Genomic DNA, 25,299 nt, shown 5'->3' with positions numbered 1-25,299 from the left:
TGTTCTGTAGTTTGCAGGTGAAATGCTCTGTAGTAGGGATGGACTGTAAAGGTCAAAGGTCACTCAATGAGTTTCTCAGCAGGTTGTCTCACCTGAGTATTATTATTATTATTATTGTTATGATGATGATGATGATGATGATGATGATGATGATTATTATTTATTATTATTATTATTATTAATAATAATAATAATAATAATAAAAGTAATTAATATATTTTTTCCCATCGGCTCAGGTTTCATGTGACCCTCAGGTTGTTACATAATTAAAGCATCAGGTGACCTTTGACCTTTGATTCTTCTTTGACACAAACTAATTTAATAAGTAATTTCAATCACAAAAAACTATAAATATAATCTTTACAGTGTGTGTGAGTGTGACCTTTATTTAGAAGTCGACCCTCAGTATAATATTTTGATCATTTTGTGAAATAATTTGTTTTATATATTTATTTTAATGAAACACTTTTATCCATAGTTTTGTAATTTGTTTATTTTAAAACTTTTTTATTAATTTACCTTTCACGCGTGTATGTACATATTTGGGTATTTATTCATTTTTATTTAAAAACATTTTTAGATTTTAACAGTTATTTTTGTTGATGTATTTTAACATTTTATTTCTTTTATAACTTTAATGTTCTTAGAATTATTTGTTTATTCATTTCAATAAGCTACTTTACCTTAAGAACATTTTCTTAACATTATATAAATACTTTGTTTTCTTAAAGATATTTTTAGGGCATTTATAGCTTTTATTGATAGCAGAGAGGTATTTAGAGTGAAGGGGGAAGACATGTGGGACTGAGCCTCCACCAGGTGAGCCACCAGACACGCCCCATTTATCAATAGTTTATTAATAAATAGTTTTAACATTATTTCTTTGATCTGACCTGAGGTCTGTCATCTGTCAATCACAGGCCGGATGTGTGTGTCACATCTGTTTACACTGATGATCTGGGGCATCCAAACAGAGCCGTCTGCGCATGCGCCAGCCCCTCTGCTGTGTGAGCCCGCTCTGCTGCAGAGCCTCACCTGCTCACCTGGCTCACCTGTCCGCCGCGAGCCAATCAGGAGCCGCGGCGCCGCTTTTGGTTTCCGTGTGAGCAGCACGAGGGGCCGCGTGCAGCGGAGAGATGATGGTGTGCACGAGGAGGAGGGACCTCCGCAATTATCCCTCCGCGCGCAGATAGGTGGCGCGTGCTGCTGCTGCAGAGACACACTGGACCGTCCTCCGCTCCGCTGCAGCACCGGGACTCACCGGGACTCACCGGGACTCACCGGGACCAGAGACACCGGGACCAGCAAACACCGGGACCAGACCAGACCGGATCCTTCTCCCGGAGGGTGCAGCGCTGCAGCAGCACTTTGCTCCTGCGGAGAATCCCGGAGACTCTCCGGTAGGTTTCTGTCTTCTCTTCTCTTCTCTTCTCTTCTCTTCTCTTCTCTTCTCTTCTCTTCTCTTCTCTTCTCTTCTCTTCTCCTCTCCTCTCCTCTTCTCTCCTCTCCTCTCCTCTCCTCTTCTCTCCTCTCCTCCTGGAGCCAATCAAAGCGCCTCTTACCTGCTGCTCTACCTGCGCGGCGCTGACAGGTGAGAGGAGACAGGTGCGCGCTCCCACTGCCGGCGCGGCTCCAGGTGTGGATGCTGTTTTTACCGGAGTGGAGCGGAGCGGGGAGGACCGGGGAGGAGGAGGTCTGTCCCCGCGTCCCGCTGCACCGCTCCCCGCTCACACCACCGGCTCCAACATGTTTCAGTTAAATTCAAATTCATATTACAATATAAAATATTTAAAATAATCCCGGAGCATCTGAAAGACAGAAACACGATGATATATATATAAAAATATATTTGATATAAATATATTTGATATGAATAAATAAATAAATATCATAAAATAATATTATAAATGTGAGAAACATATGCTTGTTTTTACTGCGCAGAATACTGGCGGACCGACGGCCTCCTTATATAACCACTTTATATATAAATATATATCATAATACACAGAAATATAGAGAACCGCATTCTGCCTCTGATACACAGAAAAAGAAATAATATAGATAATATAAATAATATTAATAATATTGTGTGTGTGTGTGTGTGTGTGTGTGTGAGAGAGAGAGAAAAGTAACGCGTATATCGATCAGTGATCAACTCAAACAAACTGAAAGTTAATTGTTATTTATTTTATTATTATTATTATTTATGTCATAAAGTTGTTAAAGTGTGTGTGAGTGAGCGTGCTCACACACACACACACACACACACACACACACACACACACACACTGCAGTCAGGCTGTGTGTGTGTGTGTGTGTGTGCGTGTCATGATGTTTGTGTGACAGGGTGTGTGTTGTAACGTGTGTGCGCGCGTGCACGTGCGTGCGTGTCGTCCCTCCTCCAGCTCGGTCTCCTCTCTCAGACAGGCGGAGGGCTCGCGGGGCGGCGGGTGCGCTCGGTCGGTCGGTGCGCGCGCTCCAACAAACAAAAACAAACAAAAGAAAGAAAAAGAAAATAAAAACAAAGTGCGGAGAGTTTCCGTGTGTCCGGACGGTCCCTGAAGGCCTCTAGTGGATTTACTGTGTCTGCTGCTCGGCAGGAGGAGCCGCGGAGCCGGACCCGGGACCCGGACCCGGAGCCCATGCTGCGGACCGGACTGAGTCCATGAAGCAGGAGATCATGGCGGAGGGTCCCCGCTGCAAGAGACGGAAACAGGCCAACCCCCGGAGGAAGCACGGTAAGACACATGTCCCCGCTCTGTCCCCGCCGTGTCCCCGCTCTGTCCCCTTCGTGTCCCCGGGACAACAAAGTTCTGTAGATGGACTTTCTGCGGGTCTCGGGGCGCGGGGAGACCGGGGTGTGATGGAACGGACCGGCCGGGTCTCTCCGGGTCTCTCCGGGTCTCTCCGGGTCCCGGTCAGAGTCTCGGAGCAGAAACCGTTATCTGAACTGCAGCTCCGCGCGAGGACCTGTGGCTCCGCGCGGCGCGTGCACGTCATGTTTTATTATAAAAACTAAACTTATAAAAATCATCAAAGTGTTTTTTTCACAGTTATTAACAGTTGTAACACTTTTTATCCGCCGCGTGCCTCCACACACACACACACACACTCACACACACACACACACACACACACACACTCTCTGTCTCTCTCGTCTGTTATTTAACATTTAATGTTTAAAATATTTCTAATAAAGAGTTGTAATCTGTAGCTTTTAAAATCAGTTTGATTCATTTTTATTGATTACATTTTTTATATTATTAAATGTATTCTTATAATTTTAATCAGTGAACTAACATGGTAAAAACAACATTTATACATTAAAATATTTGTTATTTATGAGATAATAAAACCAGTTTATTAAGAAACATTCAATTACGTCCAGTAATTCTGTATAAAATATTTTATTGTCTGAAAAATCTTTTTCATTTTAATTCAGTAATAATTTTTTGCCGTGGCGTTAAATCCACTGGAGGCTTTTTCTTGTTCAGAACTTCCTTTAAAAAGCTGCTGATTCTGTTTCTGCGTCGCGGCTGCATTCACTGGTTTAATTCTCTCTGAAGGATCAAACACAAAACTAGTTTCAGGCCTCAGAACCAGTTTATCAGATTTAAAGCTTCAGTCAGAATTTGACCAACATCCTAAACATTATATTAGGTTTATTATATTATTAACAATCAGGTTAAAATGTCACAAACTCAGAAATTTAAACCTTTAAATTGAACTAAATGTTTGTTATTTGCTCCCGTCGTCGTCGTGGTTTTTCTTCTTCTGTGACTCGCTGCGTCTCCTCTCTGCCCTGGGGGGGGAGGAGGAGGGGGGGGGGGGGGGGGGTCTGTGGTCAGATCAGCCTGGTGGTGTAACAGGATCTGCGTCTCCTCGTGTCCGTCCGTCCAGCTGTGCGGCTGCAGCTGTTAAACGCAGCGTTTTCTGGCTGGACTCTGGTTCTGATGTTCTGCTCCCATTGTTTGTTTTAATCACAAGTTTTCTCCAAATGTGCTGAAAACATTTTCACACCAGCTTCCTGTTTCTTTCACATTAAAGCGTGACTCTAATGACTCTGTAATTATTCCAAGTCTCCATTTTATCAGCAAACATTCACTTTGTTTCCACCAGAGAGATGAAGGGACGATTGGTCCTCTGATCCACGTTCAGACAGAAAATAATCAACGTTTTATCTTTTTATTACTTTTAAGGAAAATTCTGTGTTCAGTTTGTCAAACCTGCAGATTTGCTGTTTTTCTCTATTTAACATCAAATTAAACTGAAAATCTTTGGACGTTTAAAGACGTTTAAAGACGTTTAGAGACGTTTGGAGACGTTTAAAGACGTTTGGAGACGTTGAACATGTTGGACAAACTGAGACATTTTTACTGTTTCTGACATTTTTTAGACAAAATGATTCAAAGAGAAATTAACGTTCAGAAAAACATTCAGCTGGAGACTCAGAGAGTCACAGGCCAAACTCCTGCAGGAGGAACAGAGAGGAGGTGCAGAGAGAAAGAGAGGAGGTGCAGAGAGAGACAGGAGGTGCAGAGAGAAAGAGAGGAGGTGCAGAGAGAGAGAAAGGAGGTGCAGAGAGAGAGAGAGAGAGAGAGAGAGAGAGGAGGTGCAGAGAGGAGGTGCAGGGAGGAGGTGCAGGAGGAGGAGCTGGTGTCAGGCATGCTGCTGTACCATTGATGCTAGATGTCTCACAGCCGTGTCATTGTTCAGTGTTCACATCAGACTCAACCAGAACCAGGTCCTGATGATTAATGAGCCTCATGCTGCGTTTATAATCACTTTAATTTAATATTTCTTTAAGAATATCTGCAGGTGTGTGTTTGTGTGTGTGTGTGTGTGTGTGTGTGTGTGTGGTTGATGCGGAATATATTTATTATGTTTATTGACTCACTTGACTTGTTGTTAAACTCTGAACCTGAACATATTTCGCTTTTGTCCCCTGATGTTGGTTAAACCAGTTTACTATCCCCCTAACGTAGGAGGACGGGTGCAGTTTGTTTTAGACATTTAGACATGATGAGAAATGGAGAGATTGTTCCTGAGCGTCTGTTGGTTTTATTCAGAATAATTCTTTTAACATTTTGACTTTATTATTACCCACAAATGATTCATCCTGACCTGGACACCAACGTCCCCTAAACGTGTGTTAAACAGGTTCATGTCCCTATAGCGCGGTGAGTCCCCGTCCTCTGTGGATGTCTCAGTAAACATGTCCCCGAGGGCTGAAGAGCTTCTCTTCTTAATCACAACCCAGAAAGAGAGACCTGAAGGCGTGTGTGTGTGTGTGTGCCCTACATACACACACACACACACACACACACACATTCTTGGACAGAGCGAGGCGGGCGAGAGACATTACGACACACTGAGAGAGACAACTGCTTTAATAAAGTTTTCATTAAGAATTAAAAGTTCAAAACATTTTATTTTTTCTCAGTTCAAAATCTAAAATCTTTATTTTTAAAACATTATAAACATTTTAAAATATAAATCTGAATATTTTTCTCGCTGCCACCAGACTCCATTCACAAAAACACTCATTTTAAAGAGCAGTTAGTGTGTTTCTGTGACTTTGTTGAATCTGATCCAATCCTTAGAAATATCAAACAAACAAACAAACAAATAAACAAATAAACTAATTATCCCTTTAAGTCACTTTTCAGTATCTCAACAGCCTGAATGTCCCTCAGCATCTCTCAGTGTGTCTCAGTATCTCTCAGTGTCTCTCAGTGTGTCTCTGTGTCTCTCAGTGTCTCTCAGCGTCTCTCAGTGTCTCTCAGTGTGTCTCAGTGTCTCTCAGTGTCTCTCAGTGTGTCTCTGTGTCTCTCAGTGTCTCTCAGTGTCTCTCAGTGTCCCTCAGCGTCTCTCAGTGTCTCTCAGTGTCTCTCAGTGTCTCTCAGTGTGTCTCAGTGTCTCTCAGTGTCCCTCAGTGTCTCTCAGTGTCTCTCAGTGTCCCTCAGCATCTCTCAGTGTCTCTCAGTGTGTCTCAGTGTCTCTCAGTGTCCCTCAGTGTCTCTCAGTGTCTCTCAGTGTCCCTCAGCATCTCTCAGTGTCTCTCAGTGTCTCTCAGTGTGTTTCAGTGTCCCTCAGTGTCCCTCAGTGTCTATCAGTGTGTTTCAGTGTCTCTCAGTGTCCCTCAGTGTGTCTCAGTGTCCCTCAGTGTCCCTCAGTGTCTCTCAGTGTCTTTCAGTGTCTCTCAGTGTCCCTCAGTGTCCCTCTGTGTCTCTCAGTGTGTCTCGCTGTGTCTCAGTGTCTCTCAATGTGTCTCAGTGTCCCTCAGTGTCTCTCAGTGTCTCTCAGTGTCCCTCAGTGTCTCTCAGTGTCTCTCAGTGTCCCTCAGCATCTCTCAGTGTCTCTCAGTGTGTCTCAGTGTCTCTCAGTGTCCCTCAGTGTCTCTCAGTGTCTCTCAGTGTCCCTCAGCATCTCTCAGTGTCTCTCAGTGTGTCTCAGTGTCTCTCAGTGTCCCTCAGTGTCTCTCAGTGTCTCTCAGTGTCCCTCAGCATCTCTCAGTGTCTCTCAGTGTCCCTCAGTGTCTCTCAGTGTCTCTCAGTGTCCCTCAGTGTCTCTCAGTGTGTTTCAGTGTCCCTCAGTGTCTCTCAGTGTGTCTCAGTGTCCCTCAGCGTGTCTCTCAGCGTCTCTGGTTGTCCCTTCGTGTCCCTTTGTGTCTCAGCTGGTGTTAACAGGTCAGACATCAGGTTTAAATGCTCCTTGTGATGAATTGTAATGTCTTCGTCCCTCTGAGCTGTTTTATTGTGAAGAAAAGCAGATTATCTCCCCCCCAACCCCCCCCCCCCCCCCCCCCCCCCCGCCTTTTAACACTCAAGGACACTAAATAATATGTAATAATGCCGTTATTATTACATTCTCATGAAGATTATTAAGTGATAATAACTGCACCATAAACATCAAACATCAGCACAGTATTAATAATATATAATATAATAATAGTAATAATAATATTGATATATAGTATAGTATAGTATAGTAATAGTGGTAACATTATTAATACATGATATAATAATAGTAATAATAATATCAACATATAATAATAATATAATAATAACAATAACAATAATAAATATAACGAGTTTTTGAATATGATAAAGCCCCCAAAAAGGCAATTCATTTGGGAGAATAATAATAATAATAATAATAATAATAATAATAATAAACCTTCGGTGCTCGGTCCCAAATAATATACAATACAATCATAGTAGTAATAATATAATATACAATATAATCATAGTGATAATAATAATAGTAATATATGACAATAATATTAGTAATATTATTAATATATCATATAATAATAGTGATAATATTAACATATAATATAATATTAATAGTATTATAAATGTATAATATAATAATAGTAGTAATAATGTTGTTATTATTATGTAATGACAGAGTAAGAGTAGTACAGGTCAGATCATGTCGTGTTCTTGAGTCTTCGACTGGTTGACTCGTGTCCCCACAGCTTTATTCTGATAACATCTGTCACTCTGTGTGTGTGTGTGTGTGTGTGTGTGTGTGTGTGTGTGTGTGTGTGTGTGATTACTGCACTCTTCTTCTTCGGCGACACAAAGCTCGCCACTGTGCCGCCAACAACAAACACTCCTCAGAGTATCCTACGCCTCCCATGATGCATCACTGCAGAGTGGAATGTGTCGGTGTCAAGACTCACACACACACACACACACACACACACACACACACACACATGCACGTTTTCTTCATGTCTTTATCGTGGTGTTTTGTCTGTTGAAACTCGTTGTGATTCACTGATTGACGAGGTTGCACCATCAGCTGACTGTAATAACACTGTCATAACAATGGTAAATTAATGAGAATATTAATAAATTAATATATATGAAGAATTGAATAAATTGATATAAATACAAATTATTTTAACTTATTTTATTTTATACTTTTGGCACTTTTTGAACACATTCTTTTTGTTTTTTTAACTTCAACATTTATTCATGTTTTATTAAACTTTAATCTATCTGCTGAACTTTTAGTTTTATTGAGTGTGCTTATAAGAGCCACTATATTCTTTCCACCGGGCTTCTTCCTATTTATTCTTCTGTTTCTGTTTCCGGAGTTTTGGTCGCACATACACTAAAAAGCACCCACAGCCTCATAGACCGCCATGGTAAAAAGGAAGGAACATTTCTGGAGGAAAACAGAGGTACCAGTTTCTTCTGATCGCTCTAAAAAACACAATTCCTTCATTTTTCTTCACAAAACACATATATACACTACTGGTCAAAAGTTTTAGAACACACCAGAATTTAATTGAAATTTATGCAGTTTAATGCCTCAGTGTACTCTGAAATTAATGCACATTTGTAACATTTAAAATTCTTTATTGAGCATGATAGTGTTTTGAAATTTAAAAAAAAGATTCAAAATCACATTTTATGTTGGACTAAAGGACTAAAAAAAGACACAAAATGACCAAAAAAAGACACAAAATGACTTACAAAGACATGAAAAGAATTCAAAAATGGACAAAATAGCCCAAGACTCCATAGAGTTAAGTTGTTAACCCATTTCTTGTTCCCTGAAAAAGGCCTACTTGTATAATTCTGAAATGTACATTATTTTCCAGTTTTGGTTAAGCTTACCTTTTTTTATTTACCTCTGGCAGTTCACCACTTACCTTTGGACCCTTTCAAGCTGTTCATTTGACTTGAACTGCTTGAATTTCAATAAAAAACTGGAAAAATTGGGGTGTTCTAAAACTTTTGACCAGTAGTGTAGACGTTCAGGAAGAACTCAGGATGCTCAAAGTGAAGTCGATTCACTGTTAGGAGCTATGGTTTGGCAAAAAATGCTTTCTGTTCCAGGGAAACTTTTAGCTGTTTTTCTCTCTAAGTGGCCAGAGTCAAGCACACTCAACATTTCTTTAGAAATTTTCTAGTTTTTCTAAACGTTTCTATGGTATTATTTTACCATATTCTTTTTGAAACATACTTTTATTTATTTTTTTAGTTTTGCAGTCAGGTCTCAGTTTGATTATTGATTATTTGCTGTTTACTGGTCAGCTGACCAGGTGATCAGGTGATCAGCTGACTTACTGTCTGTGAACTGCTGCTCGCTCTCGTTGGCCTGCACTCACAGGGACGGTTCGTTTGATTGGCCGAGCTCCTGCGGCAAGGTCACACACACACACACACACACACACACACGGAACAATCAATAGTGGACGGCTGATGAAGGTGTCAGGACATCTGAGAGCAGAGCGCCACCGCTGTCAGCAAGGCCCCGCCCACCTGTCAGTCACCAGGAGCAGGGCAGCTAAAGGTCCCTGGACAGGTCCAGGTGTGTCCTGCAGGTGTGACTCAGTGACGCATTCAGGGAGCCTCTGACTTCTGAGCGCTCAGAAACTAGGAGGAACAAACAGTCAACTGGATTTAAGGATGAAGAAGTCATTATAGTCAAGCCATTATCACGCCATTGCCTCGCCATCGCCACGTCATGCCATCATCACGCCACAGCATCATCACGCCACGCCACGTCATCGCCACTTAACGTTCACTTACTCAAATGTAAATGTAATAGCGCTCAGCTGAATCCCAGCGTCTTCTTCAAATATAAAGAAAGTACATTACACTTTATTTTGTAATAAGTGTAAACTGATAACAGGGTTTAATATTAAATGTCTACAGAAAACTTTGAACTTTGACATGAAAGTTTCTTTCATTTAATCACAGATTTAAAGAGACAGTTCGCCTTTAAATTAAAACTTTTCTCTTTATGAATTTATCAACAGCAATATTCAATTAAAGTTCAGATATTAAAGATGATTCTAACTTTTTCAGTGAACTGTCCCTTTAAAGATCCATCCCATAATGCCTTTCAGTGTGGTTCCCACGGTGACGAGCGTCTGCTCCGAGCCGCCAGTGTTTGCTGTGGGATTACAGGGTGGTGTGTATGTGTGTGTGTGTGTGTGTGTGTGTGTGTGTGTGTGTGTGTGTGTGTGTGTGCGTGTGTGTGTGTAGCCATGGGGAGGACCCCCTGTAGGCAGGAATGCCGGTCAGGTCAGGGAGGAGACGGGGGGACGGGGGACACTCTGGGACGGGGCAGGTGCCTTTGTGAGTCCTGTCAGCCGTCAAAGAATCAGACGAGCTGAAAAGGTTAGAGGAGAATAATCCCCCAACACCAGAGACCAGCCGTCCCCCAGCCTGTCCTCAGAGGACAGAGGTGTGAGGACAGCTGTGTGAGGACATCTGTGTGAGGACATCTGTGTGAGGACATCTGTGTGAGGACATCTGTGTGAGGACAGATGAGTAATCATGAGCTTGTTCTCTTCAGTCTGCTACAATAACTCGACTTTAGACCTTCAGGTAGCTGAATCCGTTCCTGTTTCAGCCTGGTTTAGTCTGGTTCAGTCTGGTTCAGCCTGGTTTAGCCTGGTTTAGCCTGGTTCAGCCTGGTTTAGCCTGGTTCAGTCTGGTTCAGCCTGGTTTAGCCTGGTTCAGCCTGGTTTAGCCTGTTTTAGCCTGGTTCAGCCTGGTTCAGGTTCAGTCTGGTTCAGCCTGGTTCAGCCTGGTTCAGCCTGGTTTAGCCTGGTTTAGCCTGGTTTAGCCTGGTTCAGTCTGGTTCAGCCTGGTTCAGGTTCAGTCTGGTTCAGTCTGGTTCAGCCTGGTTTAGCCTGGTTTAGCCTGGTTCAGCCTGGTTCAGCCTGGTTCAGCCTGGTTTAGCCTGGTTTAGCCTGGTTTAGCCTGGTTCAGTCTGGTTCAGCCTGGTTAGGCTGGTTTGGTCTGGTTCAGTCTGGTTCAGTCTGGTTCAGTCTGGAGCCTCTCAGTGAGTGTGTCAGTAAACTCACAGCCAATCAGAGCTAAGAACCCGCCCCATATCAGGTGAATGGCTGTGATTGGCTCTCTGAACACAAACGGTTCATAGTGTAGAAAACGTGAACTTAAAAAGGTCACGAGATGAGAAAAGAACATCTTTAATCACAATATCGTCATAACAACAAATATCACAATATCACAGCCTGTCAACAATAAATAACCACATGCTGTTTCCTGTTGACTTTAACATGTAAATATTTTTACTGACAGTTTTATGTCAAACAGCAGTATGTAAACAATCAGTCATAAAGTATCAATATTCTGATTGGAGTTATTGATCAGAACTTTCTGATTGGTTTGCATTGGTTCTGATTGAGCTCTTATTTTGAAAGACCGATAAATGATAAGCATAAATGCTACTTCCTGTCCATTCTGGACCTGATCCCTGACTGTCCTCAGTGTCCTCCTGTCCCCCCTGTCTCCTGTCCCTCCTGTCTCCTGTCCCCCTGTCTCCTGTCCCTCCTGTCTGCTGTCTCCTGTCTCCTGTCCCTCCTGTGTTTGGGTGTTGGGTGTTGGGGGGGGGGGGGGGGGGGGTCCAGGTTGCGTCATGGGACCGAGGTGTCCCCTTTTGTGCAGCCTGTCAAACGTGGTTAACATGCGGCCATTTATCTGCTGAACCCCCCCGGAGCACAATGGACCGGGTGAGCCGGGGCTGCCGCGGGGGGGTGGTGGGGGGACGTGGTCCCTCTCTCTCTCTTTCTCTCCCTCCATCTAGTTGTCTCTGACCCCTCCCCCCGTCATTGTGGCGTTCATTACTTCCCCCCTCCTCCTCTCCTCTTTTCCTCCTCCTCTCCTCTCGTCTCCTCTCCACCACCACCAACACCACCACCACCAACACCACCAACACCATCAACACCACCATCAACACCACCACCACCAACACCATCAACGCCACCAACACTGCCACCACCACCAAGACCACCACCACCAACAACACTACCACCGCCAACACCACCACCTCCAACACCACCCACACCACCACCGCCAACACCACAACCACCACCACCAACACCAACACCAACACCACCACCAACACCACCACCTCCAACACCACCAAGACCACCACCAACACTACCACCGCCAACACCACCACCACCCACACCAACACCACCACCAACGCCAACACCACCACCTCCAACACCACCAAGACCACCACCAACACTACCACCGCCAACACCACCACCACCAACACCACCCACACCACCACCGCCAACACCACCAACGTCACCAACGTCACCAACACTGCCACCACCACCAACACCACCAAGACCACCACCACCACCAACACTACCACCGCCACCACCACCAACACCGCCAACACCACCCACACCACCACTGCCAACACCACCATCAACACCACCAACGCAAACACCTCCACCACTACCACCAAGACGATCACCTCCACTGGCCAGCGTGTTCTGGCGGCTGCACTGGTTCTAATGCTTCTACTGGTTCTAATGGTTCTAGTTGTTTTAATGGTTTTAGTAGTTCTAATGGTTCTAGTGGTTCTTGTGGTGCTAATGCTTCTAGTGGTTCTAATAGTTCTAGTTGTTCTAATGGTTCTAGTGATTCTTATGGTTCTAATGGTTCTAGTGGTTGTAGTGGTTCTGATGGTTTTAATTGCTCTAATAGTTCTAGTGGTTCTGATGGTTCTAGTGGTTCTGGTAGTTCTGATGGTTCTAGGGGTTCTAGTGGTTCTAATGGTTCTAGTGGTTCTGATGGTTCTAGTGGTTCTAATGGCTCTAGTGGTTCTAGAGGTTCTGATGGTTCTAGTGGTTCTGATGGTTTTAATGTTTCTTGTGGGTCTGATGGTTCTAGTGGTTGTAGTGGTTCTAGTGGTTCAGATGGTTCTAATGGTCCTCGTGGTTCTAGTGGTTCTAATGGTTCTAATGGTTCTAGTGGCTCTCGTGGTTCTGATGGTTTTAATGGTTCTCGTGGTTCTAGTGATTCTAGTGGTTCTAGTGGTTCTAGTGGTTCAGATGGTTCTAATGGTTCTAGTGGTTCTATTGGTTCTAGTGGTCCTGATTGTTTTAGTGGTCATGTGGTCATGTCTAGTGGTATTAGTGGTTCTAGTGGTTCAGATGGTTCTAGTGGTTCTAGTGGTCCTGATGGTTGTAATGTGTAGATAAAGGCAGCTTTGATGAGCTGCTCCAGTAAGCCGTTGAGCCTGCAGCAGCTGCCAGCGGGGAGCTCTGCATTCATCTCTAACAGGATTAGCTGCTCTGTAATTGATTCGTTTGCAGTGAGGGAGGTGACAGAGCTGCAGCGTTTAGGTAACAGGCGCCACAACGAGCCGTCAATTTTATTACATCAGTCCAGATGAACTTGAAAGGCCGGCTTTGTTTGTGGCTCGCTCAGAGGGACGATTCAGTGGAGGTCACTGGTGTGTGTGTGTGTGTGTGTGTATGTGTCTGATCAGTGGGAGCGATCAATGTGACACAGATGTTACAGTCTGGATCCGTTCACACCCGGATGGAGCCGCAACAATAACCATGAAGCAGGTCAATCAATAAACTGATCCATGTGGGTTACAGGGACAGAAACATGTTTGTGATGTTTTATAACGGGGACACAGAGACAGGATCGTCCCAGGAAACCACACGGTCCCTCCACAGCCACGTGTTTACGTACACATTCTAATGTAAACATTAAGATTCCTCAAACACCATTATTATTATTGTTGTTGTTGTTATTATTATTATTATTATTAACTGTTGAGAGCTAAGCTCCCAACAGTTTCCCTCTGCTTCCAGTCTTTGTGCTAAGCTAAGCTAAGCTACATTAGTTACTGTGAGACTGGGTGAACTGGTTTCTGACTTGATTCCCCCCCCGGACACACACACACACACACACACATACTGTGACCCAGTGGATGCAGAGCGCCTGCGGCGGCAGGGGGGGGGGGTGATGTTGGTGGGGGTGGGGGTCCAGGGTCGGCAGTCTTCAGGAGACGTGTGACTCGTCACAGCAATACGAGTTCTGAGACCCTGAAGCTTCAAGAGTAAAAACTGAAATAAAAACACTTCTCCCTCTGAATCCCAGTCTGAATTAATCTGGATCTGGATCTGGGTTAAATGCAAATTGATCCCAGCGATGCAGACAATAATCATCAGATAGACGTCTCCGTGCAGCAGAACAGACCAGACCTGAGATGGGACAGAGGACAGGGAACAAGGACAGAGGACAGAGGACAGGATACTGGGGACAGAGGACAGGGGACAGAGGACAGAGGACAGGATACTGGGGACAGAGGACGGGGACAGAGGACAGGGGACAGAGGACAGGAGATAGAGGAAAGGAGACAGTGGACAGTGGACAGAGGTTAGGGGACAGGACAGGGGACAGAGGTTAGGGGACAAGGACAGGGGACAGGAAACAGAGGACAGGGGACAGAGGACAGGGGAGAGAGGACAGGGGACAGGAGACAGAGGTTAGGGGACAAGGACAGGGGACAGGAAACAGAGGACAGGGTAAAGAGGACGTTGTTGGCGTGTCTCTGAGTGTATCTCAGTGTCTCCGTGTCCCAGAGTCCCCTCTGAGCCGGACTGCTGACTCGTCACCACACTTCTTCTTCTTCTTCTTCTTTTGTTTCCGTCTCTGCTGTCACACTTCCTCTTCTCTCTGCTCCTCCAAACAAGTTGCTTCTTGGGTCAGCTGCTGCAGCTCCACACTCACTCACTGACTGGTCGATTGATTGATTGATTGATTGACTGATTGACTGATTGACTGATTGACTGATTGATTGATTGATTGATTGATTGATTGATTGATTGATTGATTGATATGTGGATCATGCTTCCTGTCTGTGGGTCAGTTTGACACAAAGTCCCCTTTTCAACAAGCTGGTTCCCAACCTGAACTGGTTCTTTGCAGGTTCTGGTTCCACACGGCTCCGACTCTCTGCTGGTCTACACTGCCAACCGCTCAGTCAGGAGGGGGGCGGGGCCTGGGCCGGGACTAGGGGCGGTCCTTCTTGTCCTCATGTCTTTATGTCTTTATGACCTCATGTTCTCTTGTCATCATGTCTCATGTCCTCTTGTCCTCATGTCCGCATGTCCTCATGTCTTTATGTCCTCTTGTCCTCATGTCCGCATGTCCGCATGTCTTTATGTCCTCATGTCCGCATGTCCTCATGTCTTTATGTCCTCATGTCTTTATGTCTTCATGTCTTCATGTCCTCATGTCTTTATGTCCTCTTGTCCTCTTGCCCTCATGTGTTTATGTCCTCATGTCTTTATGTCCTCATGTCTTTATGTCTTCATGTCGTTATGTCCTCATGTCCTCTTGTCCTCATGTCTTTCATGTCCTCATGTCTTTATGTCCTCATGTCTTTATGTCCTCATGTCCGCATGTTTTTATGTCTTCATGTCCTTCATGTCCTCATGTCTTTATGTCCTCATGTCCACATGTCTTCATGTCTTTATGTCCTCATGTCCGCATGTTTTTATGTCTTCATGTCCTCATGTTCTCTTGTCCTCATGTTTTTATGTCCTCTTGTCCACATGACTATGTCTTTATGTCCTCATGTCTTTATGTCATTATGTCTTTATATCATTATGTCTTCATGTCCTCATGTCCTCATGTCTTTATGTCCTCATGTCTTCATATCCTCATGTCTTTATGTCTTCATGTCCTCATGTCCAGATGTCCCCATGTCCAGATGTCTCATGTCTTCATGATCTCTTGTCCTCATGTCTTTATGTCCTCATGTCCACATGACTGTATGTCTTTATGTCCTCATGTCTTTATGTCTTCATGTCCTCATGTCTTTATGTCTTTATGTCCTCATGTCTTTGTCTTCTTGTCCTCATGTCTTTATGTCCTCATGTCTTTGTCTTCTTGTCCTCATGTCTTTATGTCCTCATGTGCTCATGTGCTCATGTCTTTATGTCCTCATGTCTTTATGTCCTCTTGTCCTCATGTCTTTATGTCCTCATGTCTTTATGTCCTCATGTCTTTATGTCCTCGTGTCCTCATGTCTTTATGTCTTCATGTCCTCATGTTGTCATGTCCTCATGTCTTCATGTCCTCATGTCTTCTTGTCCTCTTGTCCTCATCTCCTCATGTCTTCTTGTCCTCATGTCCTCTTGTCCCTGTGTTCTAATTTCCTCTTGTCCTCATGTCCTCTTGTCCTCATGTCTTCACTCAGTAAACAGAAGGTAAATGTTCAGATAATTTATTATAAATAATTAAATGATTCATCAGTTTATTGTAAATTAATCGAGACAATAATCAATAATCATCATGACGACAGGCTGAAATGTAATATAAAAGGTGTTAGCACACACACACACACACACACACAGCAGCCATACCCAAATAGTTGAATGACCTCGTGGTTAAATTCCTACCAGCTTTCTGCAGGGAGGGGCCCACTGTGTGTGTGTGTGTGTGTGTATCTGGTTACAGTGTGTGTGTGTGTGTGTGTGTGTGTGTGTGTGTGTGTGTGTGTGTGTGTGTGTGTGTGTGTGTCTGGTTAGTGTGTGTGTGTAAAGCAGACTGATGGCAGCATGATTCAGGAATGAACGACGACGTCGCGCTTCTATTTCAGTTTAATCATAAATACACACACACAGTAACACACTCAGTAACACACACACACACATACCACACACACACACACACTCTATGTGCTGATTGGCCGGTCTGGGTGTACCTAATAAAGTGGCCTCTGTGTTTAGAAATAAGCGTGTTAATGACTTCCTGTCAGTCTGTCTTTAGAACGTCTCACTTCACTTTTCACCATCACTCCGTCAGCACCTTTATTTATGTTTATATTCTTCATGTTATATTTATATTTATATATTTATCTTGTTATATTGATCCCGGGGCTGAGCAGGGAGAGGGTCATTGGTTCTCGGTTTCAGCCTGGGTTCTCTCAGGGTTCTCTCTGGTTCTTCCTCCCACAGTCCACAGACATGCAGCTTAGGTTTAACTGGTGACTCTAGATTGCCCGTAGGAGTGTATGAGAGCGTGAATGCTTGTGTGTCTCTGGCCCAGGGTCTCCAGCCCCCCACCATCCGTAGAGGACAATGAATCAATCATAACTATACTTATTATAGATATATTTATATTATAGACATTCATAATATGTGAACATGTGAAGTCAGAACACACTGAGAAATAAAAAGCACTCAGGGACAGGTGTGTGTGTGTGTGTGTGTGTGTGTGTGATGAATATTTGATGTTTGGAGCCGCAGCAGCACTCAACTTTAACTTCTTCTTCATGTGTTAAAACATGCGGTCGACTCGAACCGCAAGTTTTACTGGAAGACCAAAGAGTTTCTGATCCACACCGCCACAAATTATTATTAATTCATTATTAATTATTATTATTATTATGTTATTGTTATTATTATTATTATTATTATTATTATTATTATTATTATTTTGAAATTTTAACAGGGTGAAGTGTCTAGTCTCTCTGGACATCTGGTCTGGTTTGTGAGGATCTGGTTTGTGAGGATCTGGCTTGTGAGAATCTGGTCTGGTTTGTGAGGATCTGGTTTGTGAGAATCTGGTCTGATTTGTGAAGATCTGGCTTGTGAGAATCTGGTCTGTGAGAATCTGGTCTGTGAGAATCTGGTCTGGTTTGTGAGAATCTGGTCTGTGAGAATCTGGTCTGGTTTGTGAGGATCTGGTCTGGTTTGTGAGAATCTGGTCTGGTTTGTGAGGATCTGGTCTGGATTGTGAGAATCTGGTCTGTGAGAATCTGGTCTGGTTTGTGAGAATCTGGTCTGGTTTGTGAGGATCTGGTTTGTGAGAATCTGGTCTGGTTTGTGAGGATCTGGTCTGTGAGAATCTGGTCTGGTTTGTGAGGATCTGGCTTGTGAGAATCTGGTCTGGTTTGTGAGGATCTGGTTTGTGAGGATCTGGTCTGGGACGATATTGTCTCGGAGGACACAGAGACACGGAGACAGAAATGCTGCTGCCTTTCTCCGCTGTGCTCTGATTGGTCCTCAGCCTCACAGTGAGTCACAGCAGCAGTTAGATTCTGGCGCCCGGTGGCTGCTCGCTCGCTCGGCTGGAAAGTCCCGCCCCCGGGCGGCAGGCGCTGTCACTTCCTGTCACCTCAGTGTGATTGGATGAACTCGTCTGTCCGTCTGACGGTGAGACCGCCAGCAGAAACACCTCACTTCCTGCTCGTCCTTCACCCTCCATGAGCCGCCCTCGCCCTCAGACACACTGAAGATCTGCTTACTGATTGGCTGATCTGCTGCTTGAACTACATCTAAGAGTCCTTAATAATATTTATGACGTTTTTTGGTTCTTTATGTTCTGGTTTCTAAAAGAATAAAGTAAGTATAATTACCTGCTGACTCACATACCAGACCTCACTGATGGGTATATTTTTAGATTGTGTTCCAGAGCTTTCTACCACGCTTCGGTTCATTTTCGGTACAGTATGGAAACAAAAAGCAAAACCTACATTTGCATGTTATCTATTTGCGTGCTTATAAATAATAAACAACAAATATATTTTGCTTGCAAACCAAGAAGTTATTGTGACATTACACAAATATCAAAATGAAATAAAAAATAGAATACAATTGCAAAGTTCTGCCTGGTAATAATTTAAATAAAATGTTCTCAAGTAAACAATATATATATTAAATATTATAAAAAATAAATTCCTCACAGCTTAACACTTGAACAAGTAAAGTACATTGATTATGTAGCTCTGGTTAGCTCTGGATGTCCATCCATCTGTTGTGAGTGCTACTGCACATGCCTTCTACAAGTCTTGGATAATAATAGATTCAGCTTGCTCATACAGGTCTGGAATTATTTTTTGGCTGAAGTGTGGACGCGAGGGTAGGCTACTGCATAGCAGGGCTCAATCACCTTTAGCATGTGTTTAAAGCCAACGTTTTCAACCACTGAATATGGTCTGAGATCCGCTGCAATAAAAACGCTGATGGCAGTTTAAATTGCTTTGACCTGATCTGAATGTCCAAGGAGAGGCTGCCTGAATGCCGAAGACAGCTAAGTCAACTAAGGTGGGGTTTTTCTTGTCGTGGTGATGTTTACACCCGGGTGGTGCCGTTTCAGTTGCGTTAGCATGTTCGTTGTGTTTCCAGAAACGTACCCGATCTCTCTTGAACAATGTCGGCACACTGCCCTCGTTTTACCAGGAAGCCAAATTGCTCCCAAGCAGGAGACTTTAGCGACAGTGGAAGGTCCTCAAGCTCCAGCTCACCGCTAGCGGTAGCCATGACGCACATGAGCTGCACATGGAGTTGCCGGCGGAACATAAACACACGCAACTTTTGTTTTCGGGAACTCACCAGTCCACATCGCTGTACCGAAATGAACGTCCCGTACCGAAACAGTTCAATACAAATCCATGTATCGTTACACCTCTAGTAGATATACTTTCAGTAGCTTTAAATGTGACGTTAGCACTGCACATGAGACTATGGCGGGCATTTGCATATTATTCTACATAATATGCATGCCGCCACAGTCTTGTTAATTAATGAGAAACCCTTACGCCACTACTTTAAGAAGTAGGAATGTTGCCAATATCATGATATGCATTTTTTTTACTCATTAAAAAATATACCAGTATAATCATAAATGATATGATATGGCACACCCCTACTGGACATACTTGATATTATCACGTTATTTAAAGATAATGATAATTTCAATGTTATAACGATCATAGCGTGCTAACATTAGCTGGAGATCGATAGCATGCTAACATTAGCGGCCGATCATAGCATGTTTATGTTAGCAGCCAATTGATAGCGTGCTAGCGTTAGCAGGCTAACAAGACCAAGACCAACTCGTGCCGTTTAGAGAGACCAACTAAAACATGTATCATTCATTTATTTGATTTGTTTAACTGCAATGTGATTGATACGGTGTAGCGGGCTAACGCTAGCGGGCTAACGCTATATATTAAGTGTCTTCTGGAAACACTTTTGTTGTGTTTTGTGTATTTGCATGTGTTTTCTTAAGTTGCAGCGCTGTGAGCTCTCAGGGCCACCAAAGATTCGAGAAAAAAGACGAAGACAACAGCAGCCAGGTGGATTACTTTTGTAACTCTGCTGTTTGAAGCGGTTACCAACATCTAAAGATGTTCAGTTTTTAGCAGAAAGTGCTGAGTCGGCAGTGTGTTCCGGCGGTTTGAGTCCAGCTGCAGGTTTCGGTGGACGGACGTCTTGTGAGTCAACGACAAAACGTCTCATCAGCAGTTTCACTTCAACAAACTGTTCCAGGAACAGAGCCGATAAAAACAGAAATACACAGCACCTCAAACGCACCGTCACACTGTGAGGCAATACCTGGTGTGTGTGTGTGTGTGTGTGTGTGTGTTGCAGTGTGTGTGTTACAGTGTGTATGTGTGTGTGTGTGTGTGTGTTGCAGTGTGTGTGTGTGTGTGTGTGTTGCAGTGTGTGTGTTACAGTGTGTGTGTGTGTGTGTGTGTGTGAGTGAGTGAGTGTGTGTTACAGTGTGTGTGTGTGTGTGTGTGTGTGTGTGTGCGCGTGTGTGTTACCGTGTGTGTGTGTGTGTGTGTGTGTGTGTGTGTATGTGTGTGTGTGTGCGCGTGTGTGTTACCGTGTGTGTGTGTATGTCTCTATAAACTTCACTTTGTTTATTCTGTGTTTTGCAGATAGATTGGAGCTCAGAGCTTTTGTTTTTAAGAGTTGTTGTTGTTGTTATTGTTGTCATGGTGATTAACTTCTCGGGTTGTCACTTTATTTCACACTTTTTTTTCTATAGTTTGTTGTGTCACATTTACACTCAGTCTGATGTGACCTGGATCAGCCTCAGGTCTGGATCCAGTCTGATGTGGATCCAGTGTGATGTGGATCTAGTGTGATGTGGATCCAGTCTGATGTGGATCCAGTCTGATGTGGATCCAGTCTGATGTGGATCCAGTGTGATGTGGATCCAGTCTGATGTGGATCCAGTCTGATGTGGATCCAGTCTGATGTGGATCCAGTCTGATGTGGATCCGTGTGGAGGTCATGTGACTGGAGCAGAAAGTTTTTCAGCGAGAGAAGTTCTGCTTGATGTTCTAACTCGTGTTCTGCTCCACCTGGGAGCTCCATAATTCAGCTGAGCGCCTTTATTCTCAGTTTGACTCTTCTTCTCTTCTGGCAACCTACATTTATACGTGTGTGTGTGTGTGTGTGTGTGTGTGTTGGGAGGGGGAGGGGGGGGCATCATTAATGTATAGCTACACAGAAGAAGAAGAATCTGATCGGCTTCAAAACGCTGTCGAACATCCACAGAGACAGTTCAGACGAGAGCTGCACCTTCACACACACACATCTGTAATTCACACACACACACACACACACACACACACACATACACACACACACACACACACACAGCTTCGAACTCAACTGAATCTGTTTTGCAACAAAAACACAAGAAAAGAAACTTCTGACCTTCTTCTTCTTCTTTGGTTAAAAACACACCCTCTGACCGCCCACACACGCACACACACACACACACACACTCGCAGAGTGTGTGTGTGTGTGTGTGTCAGGTCTTATCAGACAGCAGCAGAAGTGTGTTTTCTGTAATCAGAGAGGGGCGGGGCTTCAACCGACACACTCTGCTGCTGACAGGATTACTGTTACCTTCACACTCCTACACACACACACACACACACACACACACACACACACACTGCCACAGTGAGTTTAAACACCTGAGAGCAGTTTGTTAGTTTGTTTGAATGTTTGAGTTGAAACAGAAAATCTTTCCTGACTGTTTCCACACAGTCCTCATATACAGTACAAATACTACAGTACAAATACCTCATGTTACAGTGTATATAAGTACATATATTTGAAGGATTTTTTCAGCTCGTCTTGCTTCATGTCTGTCGTCATTATTTCTCTCAGTCCGTTTCTGCTTTTAGCCACAGACAGGAAACACTTTTATTTTGAAATTATGGTCCAGCTGCTCTCATTGTGAAGCTTTTTCTATGTCAAAACTATTTAATATTTGCCTTTTATTTGCTGGTTTCCGTCAGTCCACAACACTTTATATTATTATATCTATCTGCACTCTGAGAGGTATTACAGGACAGCTGTAGTACTGAAAGCAGTAGAATATGCAGTATAACATGCAGTATAATATGTAGAATAATATGCAGTATAATATGTAGATCTGAAATGTGACCTGTGTGGACTTGCTGTCCTCTAATGGTGTGGGTGTGCGTGTGTGTGTGTGCGTGCGTGTGTGTGTGTGTGTGTGTGTTGGGTGTTAACGGTTAGTTTCTAACGGACTCTCAGAGTCAAGGTGCTAAAACCTGATTAAAGGTTTTAGTGACTCGACTTGTCCAAAGAGGAAGAAAAGCTTCACACCTTCTGCTGATAACACACACACACACACACACACACACACACACACACACACACATACACACACACCCACACACAGTCTATATAGTTTTCACCTGTTGGGTGAAGTTGTTTCTGTGAGTCCTGGATGCTGATTGGCTGCAGGCCGTGCATTATCCCAGTTCAGTTATAACCTGCAGCAGAAAACATACATGATGCTGTTTATTAGTGTTGTGTTGCTGCTTCATGTAGGATGGTCCCTCACAGATTAATGTGTTTGTTTGTATGAGCTCAGAAACATTTTTCTTGGTGTTTCAGTCGCAGAGTAAAAGATCCTGAAGTTCCCTCTGTGGTTCAGGATTTTTATAGTCACAGTCCTCCTCCTCCTCCTCCTCCTCCTCCCCCTCCTCTCTCCGTGAGTGGTGGATTTCAGAGCGACTCTCCTCTTTTTGTTTTCTGACTAGTCAACCACATGGGGAACAGGCTGGGATGTGGTGACAATAATTACACAGCAGCCTGCCAACAGGTCGGCCATGGAAACTCTCTCCTCCTTCTCCTCTCCTCTCCTCTCCTCTCCTCTCCTCTCCTCTCCTCTCCTCTCCTCTCCTCTCCTCTCCTCTCCTCTCCTCTCCGCTGTCTTTGAGGGATTTCTCTCCATTCTTAGATTGTGTCTGCATACCAGAGAAATGATAGTTTTTGCTGCCAGCATTCAGTTTGTCATACACCACCACAGATGTTCCACTGTCAGCTGCATTCATATTCATATTCATTTAAATATTTCAATGTTTTCATTTATATTTAGTTATTGAAATATATATTTATAGCCATTTAAATATATTGATAAGATGCTGCAGATGTTTGTAAAGATGCAGATGTTTGTAGAGATGCTGCAGATGTTTGTAAAGATGCAGATGTTTGTAGAGATGCTGCAGATGTTTGTAAAGATACAGATGTATGTCAGGATGCTGCAGATGTTTGTAAAGATTACACAGATGTTTGTAATGCTGCAGATGCTTGTAAAGATGCTGCAGGTGTTTGTAAAGATACTGCAGATGTTTATAAAGATGCTGCAGATGTTTGTAAAGATGATGCAGGTGTTTGTAAAGATGATGCAGGTGTTTGTCAAGATGCAGATGTTTTTAGAGATGCTACAGGTGTTTGCAAAGATGCAGATGTTTATAAAGATGCTGCAGATGTTTGTAAAGATGCAGGTGTTTGTAAAGATGCAGGTGTTTGTAAAGATACTGCAGAGGTTTGTAAATATTCTGCAGATGTTTGTAAAGATGCTGCAAATGCTTGTAAAGATGCTGCAGATATTGTAAAGTTGCTGCAGCTGTTTGTAAAGATGCTGCAGAGGTTTGTAGAAATGCTGCAGATGTTTATAGAGATGCTGTGGATGTTATAAAGATCTTGCAGATGTTTTTAAAGATGCTGCAGATGTTTGTAAAGATGCTGTGGATGTCTGTAAATATGCAGATGTTTGTAAAGATGCTACAGATGTTTGTAAAGATGCAGATGTATGTAAGGATGCTGCAGTTGTTGTAAAGATGCTGCCGATGTTTGTAAAGATTATACACATGTTTCCAATGCTGCAAATGTTTGTCAAGATGCAGATGTTTGTAAAGATGCTACAGGTGTTTGCAAATATGCAGATGTTTGTAAAGATACTGCAGCTGATTGTAAAGATGCTGCAGATGTTTGTAAAGATGCTGCAGGTGTTTGTAAAGATACTGCAAATGTTTGTAGATATGCTGCAGATGTTTGTAAAGATGCAGATGTTTGTTAAGACGCAGATGTTTGTAAAGATGCTGCAGATGTTTGTAAGGATAATGCAGAGGTTTGTAAAGATGCTGCAGATGTTCGTAAAGATGCAGATGTTTGTCAAGATGCTGCAGATGTTTGTAAAGATGCAGATGTTTGTCAAGATGCTGCAGATGTTTGTAAATATGCTGCAGATGTTGTAAAGATGCTGCAGCTCTTTGTAAAGATGCAGATGTTTATAGAGATGCTGTGGATGTTATAAAGATCTTGCAGATGTTTGTAAAGATGTTGTCGATGTCTGTAAATATGCAGATGTTTGTAAAGATGCTGCAGATGTTTGTAAAGATACTGCAGATGTTTGTAAAGATACTGCAGATGTTGTAAGGATGCTACAGATGTTTGTAATGCTGCAGGTGTTTGTCAAGATGCAGATGTTTGTAAAGATGCTGCAGGTGTTTGTAAAGCTACTGCAAATGTTTGTAGAGATGCTGCAGTAAAGATGCATATGTTGTAAAGATACTGCAAATGTTTGTAAAGATACTGCAGATGTTTGTCAAGATACTGCAGATGTTGTAAAGATGCTGCAGGTGTTGTAAAGATGCTGCAAATGTTTTAAGGAGCTGCAGATGTCTATAAAGATGCTGTGGATGTTATAAAGATGCTGCAGATGTTTGTAAAGATGCAGATGCTGCAGATGTTTGTAAAGATGCTGCAGATGTTTGTAAATATGCAGATGCTTGTAAAGATGCTGCAGATGTTTGAAAAGATGCAGATGTTTGTAAAGTTGCTGCACATGTTTTTAAAGATCCTGCAGATTTCTGCAAAGATGCAGATGTTTTTAAAGATGCTGCAGATGTTTGTAAAGATGCTGCAGATGTTTTCAAGGAGCTGCAGATGTTTATAAAGATGCTGTGGATGTTATAAAGGTGCTGCAGATGTATGTAAAGATGCAGATGTATGTAAAGATGCTGCAGATGTTTGTAAAAAATAGTTGCTAAGGGGGTCTGAAAAGTTGCTAAATTTAGCAACAAAGTTGGGAGCAATGCTTCGTTGGTGGGGGGTCATTATTGAGGTAGATAAGATCGCTAGATAAGATCGATTTGACATAAAACAATCGGCCGTTCGCAGATCCTGCAAAATTAAGGAAATCGGTGCCACCCCTAGCTGCAGATGTAAAAATGTTGCAAATGTTTGATTTGATTCTGCAGATGTTTGTAAATATGCAGATGTTGTAAAGATGCTGCAGATGTTGGAAATATGCTGGAGGTGTTGGTGTGTTGTAATTCAGTAATATTTTTTTGTTGCTGTCAGCTCACCAGAAACAGAGTTCGTGTTCCAATAAATAAAAAGATAAATGT

At 43.1% G+C, this 25,299-nt stretch overlaps 1 protein-coding gene across 2 annotated transcripts in view; it reads left to right on the top strand.

Moving 5' to 3' along the window:
- Positions 1–944: 944 nt before the first annotated feature.
- zeb2a (zinc finger E-box binding homeobox 2a) overlaps positions 945–25,299 on the top strand; it is a 44,243-nt gene continuing 19,888 nt past the window's right edge. For both annotated transcript variants that reach the window (XM_059342898.1, XM_059342897.1), the window contains exons 1-2: positions 945–1,400; positions 2,601–2,738. In XM_059342898.1, coding sequence (XP_059198881.1) covers positions 953–1,400; positions 2,601–2,738 — 586 coding nt within the window. In that variant the 5' untranslated portion in view covers positions 945–952. The remainder of the gene's footprint in view (positions 1,401–2,600; positions 2,739–25,299) is intronic.

The sequence above is a fragment of the Centropristis striata genome, chromosome 10 (assembly GCF_030273125.1).
Source record: "Centropristis striata isolate RG_2023a ecotype Rhode Island chromosome 10, C.striata_1.0, whole genome shotgun sequence".
NCBI lineage: Eukaryota > Metazoa > Chordata > Actinopteri > Perciformes > Serranidae > Centropristis > Centropristis striata.
The sequence above is the reverse complement of the archived record's forward strand: the minus strand, read 5'-3'. Positions and strand labels throughout refer to the sequence as shown.